At 39.2% G+C, this 13,255-nt stretch overlaps 1 protein-coding gene across 1 annotated transcript in view; it reads right to left on the bottom strand.

Moving 5' to 3' along the window:
* Window positions 1-6,832: 6,832 nt before the first annotated feature.
* Window positions 6,833-13,255, bottom strand: part of CLUL1 (clusterin like 1) — a gene marked incomplete at its 3' end in the record, with an annotated part of 29,141 nt that continues 22,718 nt past the window's right edge. The window contains exons 6-7 of the mRNA XM_082698782.1: window positions 10,553-10,767; window positions 6,833-7,021 (exon numbers count right to left, since the gene is read on the bottom strand). Of these exons, the coding sequence (XP_082554908.1) occupies window positions 6,833-7,021; window positions 10,553-10,767 (404 nt within the window). The remainder of the gene's footprint in view (window positions 7,022-10,552; window positions 10,768-13,255) is intronic.

The following is a 13,255-nucleotide window of genomic DNA, read 5'->3' as shown; positions in this document are numbered from 1 at the left end:
CACTGTGGTACTTGGAGATCTTGGTTTGATGATGATAGAGAAACAATAGTTCCAATCTCAGGGGCTGCTCCATAAATGAATGATCCTCTCAGAGGAGCGTATCGTTTATTCATTCATCCAAGAAGAAATTTTTTTAAGATTTTTTTATTTATTTGACAGAGAGATGGAGAGCACAAGTGGGCAGAGCAGCAGGGAGAATAAGGTTCTCTGCTGAGCAGGGAGTCTGATGCGGGGCTCGATCCCAGGATCCTGGGATCATGACCTGAACTGAAGGCAGAGGCTTAACCGACTGAGCCACCCAGGAACCCCCAACCAAGAAGAATTTATATCCCTGTGCCTATCATATGTCAGCAGAGAGCAAGGTAGACAAAATCCCTTTCACAGAAACTGATGTTCTAGCAGAGACAAACAATGCATATGTTCCCAAACAAGACATCTGCAGATAGTGACAAGTGTTATGATGATTACATAACCCAGTAAAAAGCTAATGAAGGTACAGAGGAACTACTTTATTTAATAAATTTTTTAGTTAAAATTTTAATTCCAATTTTAATTTAATTAACATACCGTGTTATATTAGTTTCAGGTTTACAATACAGTGATCCAACAATTCTATACATTACTCAGTGCTCATCATGTTAACTGTACAGAGGAACTACTTTAGGTCCCATCACCAGGCAAGACCATCCTGAGGGAAAAAACATTCCAACCCCCAGTGCATTCATGTCAGCATGTTTCATAGCACTTGCATCTATAAAAATTAAAAATAAGGGTAATATGGGTGCTGAAACTTATCTTATTCTATGAAAGAATTTTATCAATGGATACGTTAATTTGTTAGGGGGCAAAGCTCTTCCTTCTCATTAAGAGGTCTATTTCTTTTTTTTTTTTTTAAGACTTTATTTATTTATTTGACAGAGAGAGATTGCAAGTAAGCAGAGAGGCAGTCAGAGAGAGGAGGAAGCAGGCTCCCTGCTGAGCAGAGAGCCCGATGTGGGGCTCGATCCCAGGACCCTGGGATCATGACCTGAGCTGAAGGCAGAGGCTTTAACCCACTGAGCCACCCAGGCGCCCAAGAGGTCTATTTCTGTTAAAAATTTATTTTTATATGTTTAATGGTCATAGAAATTTATAATACATTTGTTATTTTGATCAATATGTACAAATGATAATTATAGGCAATAACTCAATTGAGAATGAATATTTGATACCTAGAATTTTGTGTCTTGGGAGATTTTTAATTTTTTTTTAAAGATTTTATTTATTTATTTGACAGAGAGAGATCACAAGTAGGCAGAAAGGCAGGCAGAGAGAGAGGAGGAAGCAGGCTCCCTGCTGAGCAGAGAGCCTGATGTGGAACTCGATCCCAGGACCCTGAGATCATGACCTGAGCCGAAGGGAGCAGCTTAACCCACTGAGCCACCCAGGCGCCCCGAGATTTTTAATTTTTAAAATCTAAAAATGCTAATATTTTCTTGATCAATAAAAAATGCTTAGACATAGGGCACCTGGGTGGCTCAGTTGGTTAAGTGTCTGACTTTGGCTCAGGTCATGATCCCAAGCCAAGGGCCTTGGATAGAGCCAGCCTCACATCAGACTCCTTGCTGAGCAAGGATTCTCCCTGGGCCCCTCCCCACACTCATTCTTTCTCTCTTGCTCTCTCTCTCTCTAATAAATAAATAATTTTTTAAAAAAGATGCTTAAGCATAAGAATATATTACATTAAGGAAAAATTCTGTGAGAAAAGGAGAAAGAAATCAGAATTTAAGGAGAAAATGGGAGAAAATAAGATTTCTCACTGTTAAAGAATAACTTGTTTCTTCGTTTAAGTGGATGAAGCTGGGTATCAAATTGCCATGATATTTAGATTCCATTTGGTACATTTTAAAGAGAGATGAAACTTTTATATTTTTAAAGTGCTAATATTTATAATACATGGGAAAATAAAATTTTGCTCTTCTTTTAGCTTATGTTGAAAAACAACATGCAGGAGTATTTATAACATTTTAAGATTCCTGTTAGGAAGTTTGAGAACAAAAATATTAGAATATTATTGGTCTAAAGAAACCTTCTCCTTGGGGTGGCTCAGTCAGTTAAGCATCTGCCTTCGGCTTAGATCATGATCCCAGGGTCCTGGGATCAAGTCCTGCATCAAGCCCCACATCTGACTTGCTGCTCTCTCTCTCAAGTAAATAAGATCCTTTTTAAAAAAAGATTTTATTTATTTATTTGACAGAGAGAGAGAGAGCACAAGCAGGTGGAGAGGCAGACAGGGAGAGGGAGAAGCAGACTCCCCCCTGAGTAGGGAGCCCCATGCAGGTTTTGATCCCAGGACTCTGGGTTCAAGACCTGAGCCCCAGGCAGATGCTTAACTAACTGAGCCACCCAGGTGCCCCAGTAAATAGATCTTTTAAAGATTTTATTTATTTATTTATTTATTTATTTTATTTATTTGACAGAGAGAGATCACAAGTAGGCAGAGAGGCAGGCAGAGAGAGAGAGGGGAGGAAGCTGGTTCCCTGCTGAGCGGAGAACCCGACTCGGGGCTGGATCCCAGAACCCTGGGATCATGACCGGAGTTGAAGGCAGAGGCTTTAACCCACTGAGCCACCCATGCGCCCCTAAATAGATCTTTAAAAAAAAAAAAAAGAAAGAAAGAAACCTTTTCTTTACACAACAAACTCTCAGAGATATTGGTCCTGAAATCAGGAAACATTTTTAAGAGCCAACTCTGAGTCAGGTCTTGATAATAATATTATTTTATGGGGCGCCTGGGTGGCTCAGTGGATTAAGCCGCTGCCTTCGGCTGAGGTCATGATCTCAGGGTCCTGGGATCGAGTCCCACATCGGGCTCTCTGCTCAGCAGGGAGCCTGCTTCCCTCTCTCTCTGCCTGCCTCTCTCCCTACTTGTGATCTCTGTAAAAAAAAAGAAAAAGAAAAAAAGAAATTCCTTTCCTTCTCTCCTTTCCTATAGAAAAAAAAATATTATTTTATAATCAACACTATGATTTATTGATGCTTTTCATTATGGATTATTTACTGTGGTTCTCACAACTACCCTACAAAATAAAAACCATTCCTTTTACTACTTTAAGGTAAATATACTGAGGTTTAGAAAGGTTAAGGGTCTCACCTGAAGTCACACATAGGAAATATAGCAGTGGGGATTAGAAGCCAGGTGAGCCTGGGCGCAGAGGCTTTTTAAGACTGTGGCTTTCCACTGGCCAACCCCTTCTTCCTGCTCCTCACTCTGCAGATTATCTGTAGTTCATTGGCCATAAAATAGGTTCCCTTTCTAATGTATTTTTTGGCACCCTCTCTGGCAAATATATCAAATATATGGTTGAATAGGCTGTATTTATTTGAGATTTCTGCACATTAAGGAATCCAAGATTCTATCAATAGTGTCTTTTTTTTTTATATGACTTTCAGTTTAGGTAAGAGAGGATTTATCTTCATTTGTAGTGGATTATATTCAACTGGCTGTCTCTGACCCCTCTTTCTCTAACAAACCTTCCCGTCAAATATAATTTCAAGACTAGGTGGAAAATGCTTTAACAGTTTTGAGACCTCTCTTATTGTATTCCTTTTCATAACTGGAAAGGCTGATTATAAATATATTTCCAATGTAACCTTTAGTGACATATTCTGGCAAACGACCCTCTGATTATTATATTGCACCAATGTTCAAATTATGATGTAAAATAAGTGTCAGCCAAAGACAGCTTGTATTTTCCATTAAATAAGTGTGGACAGCCAAAGACAGCTTGTATTTTCCATTAAATAAGTGTGGACTCGTTCAAAGAGAGCCCTGTTGTGTCAATTAAAAAACAAAACACTGAAGTGCACTCATGTTCATAGCAGCATTATCACAATGACCAAAAGGTAGAAGCAACCCAATTATCCATGGGTAGATGAATTTATAAACAAAATGCAACACACCACACACACACACACACACAGAGGAATAGTCTTTTACCTTAAAAAGAAATTCAAACACAAGCTACAAAACGGATGAAACTTAAGGACACTCTTCTAAGTAAAATAAGCCAGTCACAAAAGGACATGTGCTGTATGATTCCACTTAGGTGAGGTGCCTAGAGGAGGCAGAAAATGGAATGGTTCTTGCGAGGGATTTGGGAGAAGAGAGAAATGGGGAGTCAGTGTTTAGTGGCTATAGAGTTCAGTTTGAGGAAGATGAAAAAAGTTTTCTCAATGGATGGAGGTGATGGCTGCACCATCATGGGAATGTACTTAATACTACCAAACTGTGCACTTAGAAATGGTTAAGATAATACAGTTTATTATATATATTTTATCACAATAAAAAAAATCTACACAGAAGTTTTAGGTCTTTACTAAACAAAGGAATGAATTATAGTTTTGTTTTTTTTTTTCAAAAAAAAGTCAATTATTATATTTTAAATTCAAAAGCAAATTGAAAGGGCACCTGGGTGGCTCAGTGGGTTAAGCCGCTGCCTTCAGCTCAGGTCCTGATCTCAGGGTCCTGGGATCAAGTCCCGTATTGGGCTCTCTGCTCAGCAGGGAGCCTGCTTCCCTCTCTCTCTCTCTGCCTGCCTCTCCATCTACTTGTGATCTCTCTCTGTCAAATAAATAAATAAAATCCTTAAAAAAAAAAAAAGCAAATTGAAAGAAATATCCTTTGTTAATTAGAAAGTGGTGTAGTTGGTAGTAGAAATGATGGAAAACAGACACCTTGATGATTTTATATTTATTTAATATACAAAGAACTACTAATGTACCATAGAATTCTGTAAGAGCTACATGTGATTCTTTTAAAAAGGAATTTTACTTTAACTCAATTTGAATAGCTATTAAACTTCCACTCAGCATAAGGAAATTAATAGTACTTCATAATATGTAGCAGACATACTTTCCTGCTATTACATTTATTACATTATAATATGTATAATATGTATATGTATAATATGTATAATATGCCACTCAGCATAAGGAAATTAATAGTACTTCATAATATGTAGCAGACATACTTTCCTGCTATTACATTTATTACATTTGGGGTTTTCAGTTCTCAGAGGTACCTGAGATATAGAATGCATCAGGTCTTCTTACCTTTAAAAAAAAAAGCAGCAAAAATAAAAATGTTAATAAATTATTTACAGACATTATTTTTTTTCCCTTAGAATAAAATTCAGAATGAGTAATAGAATAAATGCTGTTGGGGCTTTTAAAAAATTAATATATAGCAACATAATGGAAACCCATATTTTATTTTATTTTTTTTAATTTTTTTATTTTTTATAAACATATATTTTTATCCCCAGGGGTACAGGTCTGTGAATCGCCAGGTTTACACACTTCACAGCACTCACCAAAGCACATACCCTCCCCAATGTCCATAACCCCACCCCCTTCTCCCAAACCCCCTCCTTCCAGCAACCCTCAGTTTGCTTTGTGAGACTAAGAGTCACTTATGGTTTGTCTCCCTCCCAATCCCATCTTTGGAAACCCATATTTTATAAAGAAAAGAAGAGAGAATAGGGGGTGAGAGGGAAGGAGGAAAGGGAAAGAGCAAAGGAAAGGAAATAGAAAGCCATTGGGAAAGGAAGAGGAAAAAGGAAATATATCCGGCTGAATAGTCTCTCCTTTTCTGGAAAGTTAAGTGTTTTTGCCTCAATTCCCAGAGGCCAGGGCCTTGGGGCTCGCTATATGCCATCTTGCATCACTGTTGTATGTACATCTTTTTAAACCCCTGCCCCAACCCCTGCTGGAGAAGAAGCTTATTTGAGGAAGAATCTTGTCAAATTCAACATTTTCTCCCCTCCCCCAGTACCTCGGTTCTGTGCCTTCACTTGGTAGATGCTAAAAAGATACTGATTGTTTGACTACTCAACTTAAAAAAAAGAGTTCTTCAAAACTCAAAGGTAAAGGGACAGGCAGTGAATTATATAATATGTAGCTTAATTATACATTGACCTACTAACAAGGTCCCTTAGGAATGATAACTTATAATTAAAATGTAATTATTATTTAAGATTGATCATATTACCAAAAGAGAATGTTACATACAGCTTTGATTATGCCACTAATTCAGAAGATATTAAACCCTAATCTACTTAACCATTTTCTTGTCTTTAGATATTATGATTGTTTTTAAATTTGATTATTTTAAATAATTTTGCAGACACAGATTTTGGGGCTGGGGGAAGGGAGAACTTTTTTTTTTTTTTTTAAGTAGGCTCCATGGCCAGCATGAAGCTCAACTTAGGGCTTGAACTTACGATCCTAGATCAAGATCTGAGCTGAGATTAAGAGTCAGCTCAACCTACGAAGCTTACCCAGGTGCCCCTGCAGGGGGCAGAGGCACCTGCACCTAAATTTTAATCAAATTGAGATTTATTCCTTAGGATTGATTTCAGAAATGGAATTATTATATCAAAAAGAAGTTTTATGGCTCTTGACATGCATAATCAAATAGCTTTTCAAAAAGGCAGAATCAGTTTATGTTATAATAACATATAAGAATTCCCATTTCATTACACTTCTATCACAATTTTGTATGTTTTTAAATTTATACATTTGATAGGCACACAATGCTATCTTGTCTTAATTTTTATGTCTTTGATGATCAATGAGGTCGAACATATTTTCTAGGCATTTTATTTATTTATTTATTTATTAAGTAGGTTCCATGCCCAACATGGGGCTTAAAGTCATGACCCTGAGATCAAGAGTCAAATGTTCTTCCGACCAAGCCAGCTAGGCACCCCTATTTTCCAGATACTTAAAAACTAGTTTTGTTATCTTTCTCTTTTGTGAATCATCTATTCCAATCAACAAGGCACTCTGCTTACCAAGTTTTAAAATGTTTTTTAAAATGCTGCATGGCTTTCTCCAGCACATAGCTAATGAAGTTAGAACTCTCAGCACTTTCTTCAAGAGGGATCTTGAGTGTGAAGTTGGGGTAAGACGGAATGCTTAAGTCTATCATCATGTCATCTTGGTTGGAAAAATTGCCTTCAGGAACATTTGGAACCACCTAAGAAGAAGGATTATGCAGTGAAAGATTACTAATCCCTAGTGCACATTCAGAATTAATTTAATAGCACATGAGTCAGGATAGGCTAGGTTGTGCTGAGGTAACAAAGTAGCCCCAACATCCCAGTGGCTTCATACAGCAAACATTTATTTCTCACTTATGTTTCATGTCCATTTCAGGGAATCTGTATACCCTCTACTGCTCGGGGCCCTGGTTGACAGTGGCATGTCACCTCATGGTCGTAGTCCAAGGAACACCTGGCTTTCTCTGTGCCCTTGGCAGAGACAGAGAGTAATCAACACACACAAGCCTTGCACTATCTCAGTCTAGAAATAACCCCAGTCAGTCTTGATCACATTTCTTTGGCCAGAACTTGCCACACGGCACCACTTCGCAGCAAGAGCAGCTAGAAAAGATGAGTGAGCAGATGGAATATTTGGTGAGCACAACTGTCAGTGTCACAAACATTAATGCGATGCACCGAGTTTTATCCTGAGTTTTCCTAGGACAGTAACAATTTAGGGTGGCATGTGTTTGTGAGAACCAGTCGTCTGAAAGTCACAGTGGATGCTCTTAATGAATTCTCAAGTGCATATACTGTGATTGTAATCATTTAAATGAAACTGTACTGACATGCAAGTTGATGTAACCTCAAGAGAACTATTTTGAAAATGTTTTCAAATAGCCTCCTTATCAAAAAAAATTAAAAGAAAATATAAGGTCAAATAAAAACTGATAATTTCTTAATTCTGATTTATAAAGGAATAGCTAACAAGGATTTTCCCCCTTTCTCTTTTGGTGAATATGACCCATATAAAAACTGCATAAAGCATTTTTGTCTAGTTTAATAAATAATTATAAAGCTAACACCATGAAACTAGAACCTGAGGGGCATAACTTTTTTCACCTGCTGGAATTTATGTGTTCCTCTTCAGTCCTTGCTGTTTTATGGCTTTGCACTTTCTGTTACACGATGAAATAAGAGCTGTTTTGAGAAAAATAACTTTTACAGGTAGTTCAGCAAAGTAGTTAAGTCCAGCAATTCCAGAGAAGCGCTGCTTGGGCTCAAATCCTACCTAGTTCTACCGATTTCCTAGCTGTGTGACCTCAGAAAAGTTGTTTAACTTCTCTGTAACTCATCTGTAAAATGTGAAAAACAGTGCCTTGAAGGATCACTGAGATTATTAAACAATCTGGTGTATGAAAAAAGTCCGAGAACATTACCTGACACATAGTAAGTGCCCTTTAGTGACAATGATTATTAGAACAATGTATCCTTGAAACCCACAATTTTATTTCATATGGAGATTTTTATACAGAACTGCATTTTTTATCAATAGAAAGAATTTCAGGTAAATCTGTTAGTGTTACCCAGAGACACTAGAATAGAAGCAAATTGAACATAGAATGGAAAATACTGATGACGATAAAAGCAATTAACTCTTGGCTGTATCTTTGAAAGCATTGCTCACATTTTTCTTCAGATCTTATTCTTCAAGACAAGACCTTTTCCTCATTAGCTGAAAGTCTGTATTTTTGAGGATGATCTGATATACTGAATTATTTTACTCTATAGAGTATGATCTATCTAACGAAGGAAATGAATCAGAATCAGCAGGGATGGGAGGGTGGTTTTCAGAACCTTTTGAATGTGGTTGAGAGTTACAAATACATTTTACATCATGACTCAAAAACACATATCTTGGGGCACCTGGGTGGCTCAGTGGATTAAAGCCTCTGCCTTTGGCTCAGGTCATGATCCCAGGGTCCTGGGATCGAGCCCACGTCGGGCTCTCTGCTCAGCAGGGAGCCTTCCTCCTCCTCTCTCTCTGTCTGCCTCTCTGCCTACCTGTGATCTCCGTCTGTCAAATAAATAAATAAAATCTTTAAAACAAAAACAAAAACAACCCACATATCTTACATATATGTATACACATTTATGCACATAAATGTACATAATGGAAATGAAAGTTCTGTGATATATGCAATTGACTTGTTAAATATAATGCACTCTCATATTTTCTCTCCTAGTTTGCCCTATTCTGTTTTGTTTGTTTGTTTAATGTGCTGGTTATGACCGTCTAAACCTAAGTCTCAAACCACACAGGGGCCACAGCTTTGCAGTCTGAAACAGACAGAATGTTATAGGTCAGATTCCCTGGAAGCAGAGCCTGAAGCTGTGATGCAAGTGATTGATTAAGGTTGGGTTCAGGTGAAACTTTTGGGGGGATTAGGCAAGCAACACAGACAAAAGGGAGAAGCTAATCTAGGATGCTTCAGGTGACCTCTGGCCTTAGTTTGATGCTGCAGGCAGCTCTTTTCCCCCAAATTCAATTAGTTAACATATAGTGTATTATTAGTTTCAGAGGTAGAGGTCAGTGATTCATCAGTGAACCCACTGCTCATCGCATCACGTGCTCTCCTTCACACCCTTCACCCATTACCCCTGCCCCTCCAGCAACCCTCAGTTTGATTCCTATGATTTAGAGTCTCTTATGGCTTGTCTCCCTCTCTGATTTTGACTTGTTTTATTTTTTGCTGCAGAGAGCTTTTAAGTGGCCCCTAGGGCAACCCTTTTGGAGATCTGGGGCCAGGAAGAACAGTGAGCAGCAGTACCAGCCAAAGTTGGTAAAAGGATTCTCGGGGATCTGGGTAAGGCACTGACATAACGTGTTGCACAAAATATTGCTTCTTCAGTTGCTCTGCCTGGTGATTTCTGTATGCAGGTCTTTTTAGGAACCTGTCAATAACTAACCTGGTATACTTGTATGTTAACGTAATGCATGTTGTTGGAGTGGGGGTGGGGGCAATTGGTTAGAAGAAAAATTTTGCCACTGTTTCATGTTATGCAACAAGAATTCTTGACTGATGGTGGGAGACATGGTCTAAGTGTCAATTAAGATAGCAATATGCTTTGATGTGAATATTAGTAGACAAATATCTTTAACTCTCAAGGTAAGTCAGCAGCTTTTTGTTTCAGAAACTTTTGAGAGCTAGAATATACAGACTCTTGCTTTGGATAAGGAACCTATGCTAATAGCTTCACAGACATCCATTTTAAGGTATCCTACTATTAGTTCCATTTTTTCAGGGGGGAAAACTGAGACCAAGAAAGGTTATGAAACGTTTCCAAACTTACTCAGCTGCTAAGTATCAGGGTTAGCATTTGAATTCGTTGCTTCACCTGGAAATCTTCACTCTTGAAAGTTACATTGGTCAGGTTTCTTCAAGTTTGCTTGAATCAGTTGAGTACATCCCTCTAGCCCTAAGTGGAACTGGCCATGTCTGGATTAGAAAGTATTTTGCATTTTTAATGGATTTTCCCTATAGAGTTTCTTGCTTCTAAGAACCATGCACACATTATATCAAGTCAGACTGAATGGTCATTGTGGAAATATGAATATGCTCCCACAGCTTGTTTTCAAATGCAGATGTACTTAAGAAGTGAATTAACAGGGAAAAAACCAAAAAACCAAAAAAACAATGGATGCACACGTAATCTCCTTTTCTGTTCTCGGGTCTCTCCATTACCTTTATGGAATTGAAGATGTTCTCAGTTGCTGGAGTCTGGTTTGCCAGGTCAGCCACCCAGCCAAACTCCTCTCTCATCTTCTTCATCAGATATGCCGTGTCCTCTAGGTGATGCTGGGCCATCTGGAGAACCTGGGTGTATTGCTGGTGGGATATGTTGACCAATTCCAGGGCCTCGTCCACTTTTATATGGAGGTCAGGTACATCAGGACAGTCTAGTAAAGAAGAAAGTAACGTGGTAAAGGGAAATGTCCGTGGAATTTGGAGTTGGGTGAGGAGCGTTTAAATCCTGGCTCTTAAGCTATTTCTGTTTCTAGCCTTTGGACCTTCAGTGAGTTTTCAATGAGGTAAAATAGGCGTGAATGAAATAACACTGTGAAGTGCCTGCTCATTGGACAGTCACACGCTGGAGATTTGGCCAAGCTTCCTTTTTCTTTTCCTCCTTTCTGTAGTGCCTCTGGATGGTCATTAGGGCTACTCACTGATATTCTGATCAGGACGCCTGGGAGATTGTGCTTCCTGCCGCCCTGGAAGTTCAGGGGGGCCGTCTTCAAGGTGATGGGTCTCACTTCCAGGGGAAGCATAAGGAACGGTAAGGATTTAGCACATTCCCTTTCCCCTGATGGCAGAACTCGGTTTGCTTTGTAGAGTGGAGGCTGCGTTGCCCTGAGTGAGAGGGGTAGCAGGGCCTTTGCTCAAACTGTAACTGACATGGCACACGGTGAGAAATCAACCTTTGTGCTGACAAGACACTGTGATTCTACAGCTCTGTGCTGCATTGCATAATAGCCCATCTGAACTGAATCAGGATTCTAGGAATTTACACAGCTGTGCTAATGAGTGGCTGGATACTGCGGAAAGATTATCTGAAAATTATGGAAGTGTCTATGTGTTAGGGCGTTGAAGGTCGTGGGAAGTTGTTGTTGTAGAGAAAAGACCACAGACTCTTTTAAACTATGTCGTCAACTATTTACCAAAGAGCCATGCCTTTAGGAGGACAGGGGCTGGAGAGAATCCACCAACCAGAGCTGGGTGACTATGTCATCTGAGATTTATTTTGGATACTTAAGATATAACACAAGATTCCCTGGCACCTCATACATTTTCATATAATTTTGGGATCTTCAGGAGAGGGAGCTCCTTGTACTTATAAGTAAACAAATTTGGGACACCTGGTGGCTCAGTCAGGTGAACATTTGGCTCTAAATTTCCGCTCAGGTCTTGATCTCATGGGCTGTGGGATGGAGCGCAGTGTGGGGCTCCTCGTTTGGTGGGGGATCTGCTTGAAAAATTCTCTCCCTCTGCCCCTCCCCACACTCACATGCTTGTGTGCTCTCTCTCTTTCTCTCAAAATAAATAAATCTTTAAAAAAATTTTGCAGTAGCATGCATCAGGAAAGTGATTCAAGATAACATTTTGACAACAAAGGGAGTCACAGTCAATGAGATGTAGTATACACTTGAGGGCTGCCTGAGTGGGTCAGTCAGTTAAGCATCCAAATCTTGATTTCAGCTCAGGTCATGATCTCAGGGTTGTGAGATTAAGCCCCTTGTCCTAAGATCTCTTTCTTCCTGTCCCTTTGCTCCTCCCCACCAGTCTCTCTCTTCCTCTAAAAACAAACAAACAAAAAGATATGGTATACATTTTTTTCTAATAAAAATTATCTTTTTTTAAATAAATATATTTATTTTCAGAAAAACAGTATTCATTATTTTTTCACCACACCCAGTGCTCCATGCAATCCGTGCCCTCCATAATACCCACCACCCAGTACCCCAACCTCCCACCCTCCCGCCACTTCAAACCCCTCAGATTGTTTATCGGAGTCCGTAGTCTCTCATGGTTCACCTCCCCTTCCAATTTCTCCCAACACCATTCTCCTCTCTAACATCCCCTGTCCTCCATGCTATTTGTTATGCTCCACAAATAAGTGAGACAATATGATAATTGACTCTCTCTGCTTGACTTATTTCACTCAGCATAATCTCTTCCAGTCCCGTCCATGTTGCTACAAAAGTTAGGTATTCGTCCTTTCTGACGGAGGCATAATACTCCATAGTGTATATGGACCACATCTTCCTTATCCATTCATCCGTTGAAGGGCATCTTGGTTCTTTCCATAGTTTGGCGACTGTGGCCATTGCTGCTATAAACATTGGGGTACAGATGGCCCTTCTTTTCACAACATCTGTATCTTTGGGGTAAATACCCGGGAGTGCAATTGCAGGGTCATAGGAAGTTCTATTTTTAATTTCTTGAAGAATCTCCACACTGTTCTCCAAAGAGGCTGCACCAACCTGCATTCCCACCAACAGTGTAAGAGGATTCCCCTTTCTCCACATCCCCTCCAACACATGTTGTTTCCTGTTTTGTTAATTTTGGCCATTCTAACTGGTGTAAGGTGATATCTCAATGTGGTTTTAAGTTGAATCTCCCTGAGGGCTAGTGATGATGAACATTTTTTCATGTGTCTGATAGCCATGTGTATGTCTTGATTGGAGAAGTGTCTGTTCATATCTTCTGCCCATTTTTTGATATGTTTGCCTGTTTCGTTTGTGTTGAGTTTGAGGAGTTCATTATAGATCCTGGATATCAACCTTTTGTCTATACTGTCATTTGCAAATATCTTCTCCCATTCCGTGGGTTGCCTCTTTGTTTTTTTGACTGTTTCCTTTGCTGTGCAGAAGCTTTTGATTTTGATGA

Source organism: Mustela nivalis, assembly GCF_964662115.1.
Source record: "Mustela nivalis genome assembly, chromosome: 14".
Classification (NCBI taxonomy): domain Eukaryota; kingdom Metazoa; phylum Chordata; class Mammalia; order Carnivora; family Mustelidae; genus Mustela; species Mustela nivalis.
This window is presented reverse-complemented; position numbering and strand designations above follow the sequence as displayed.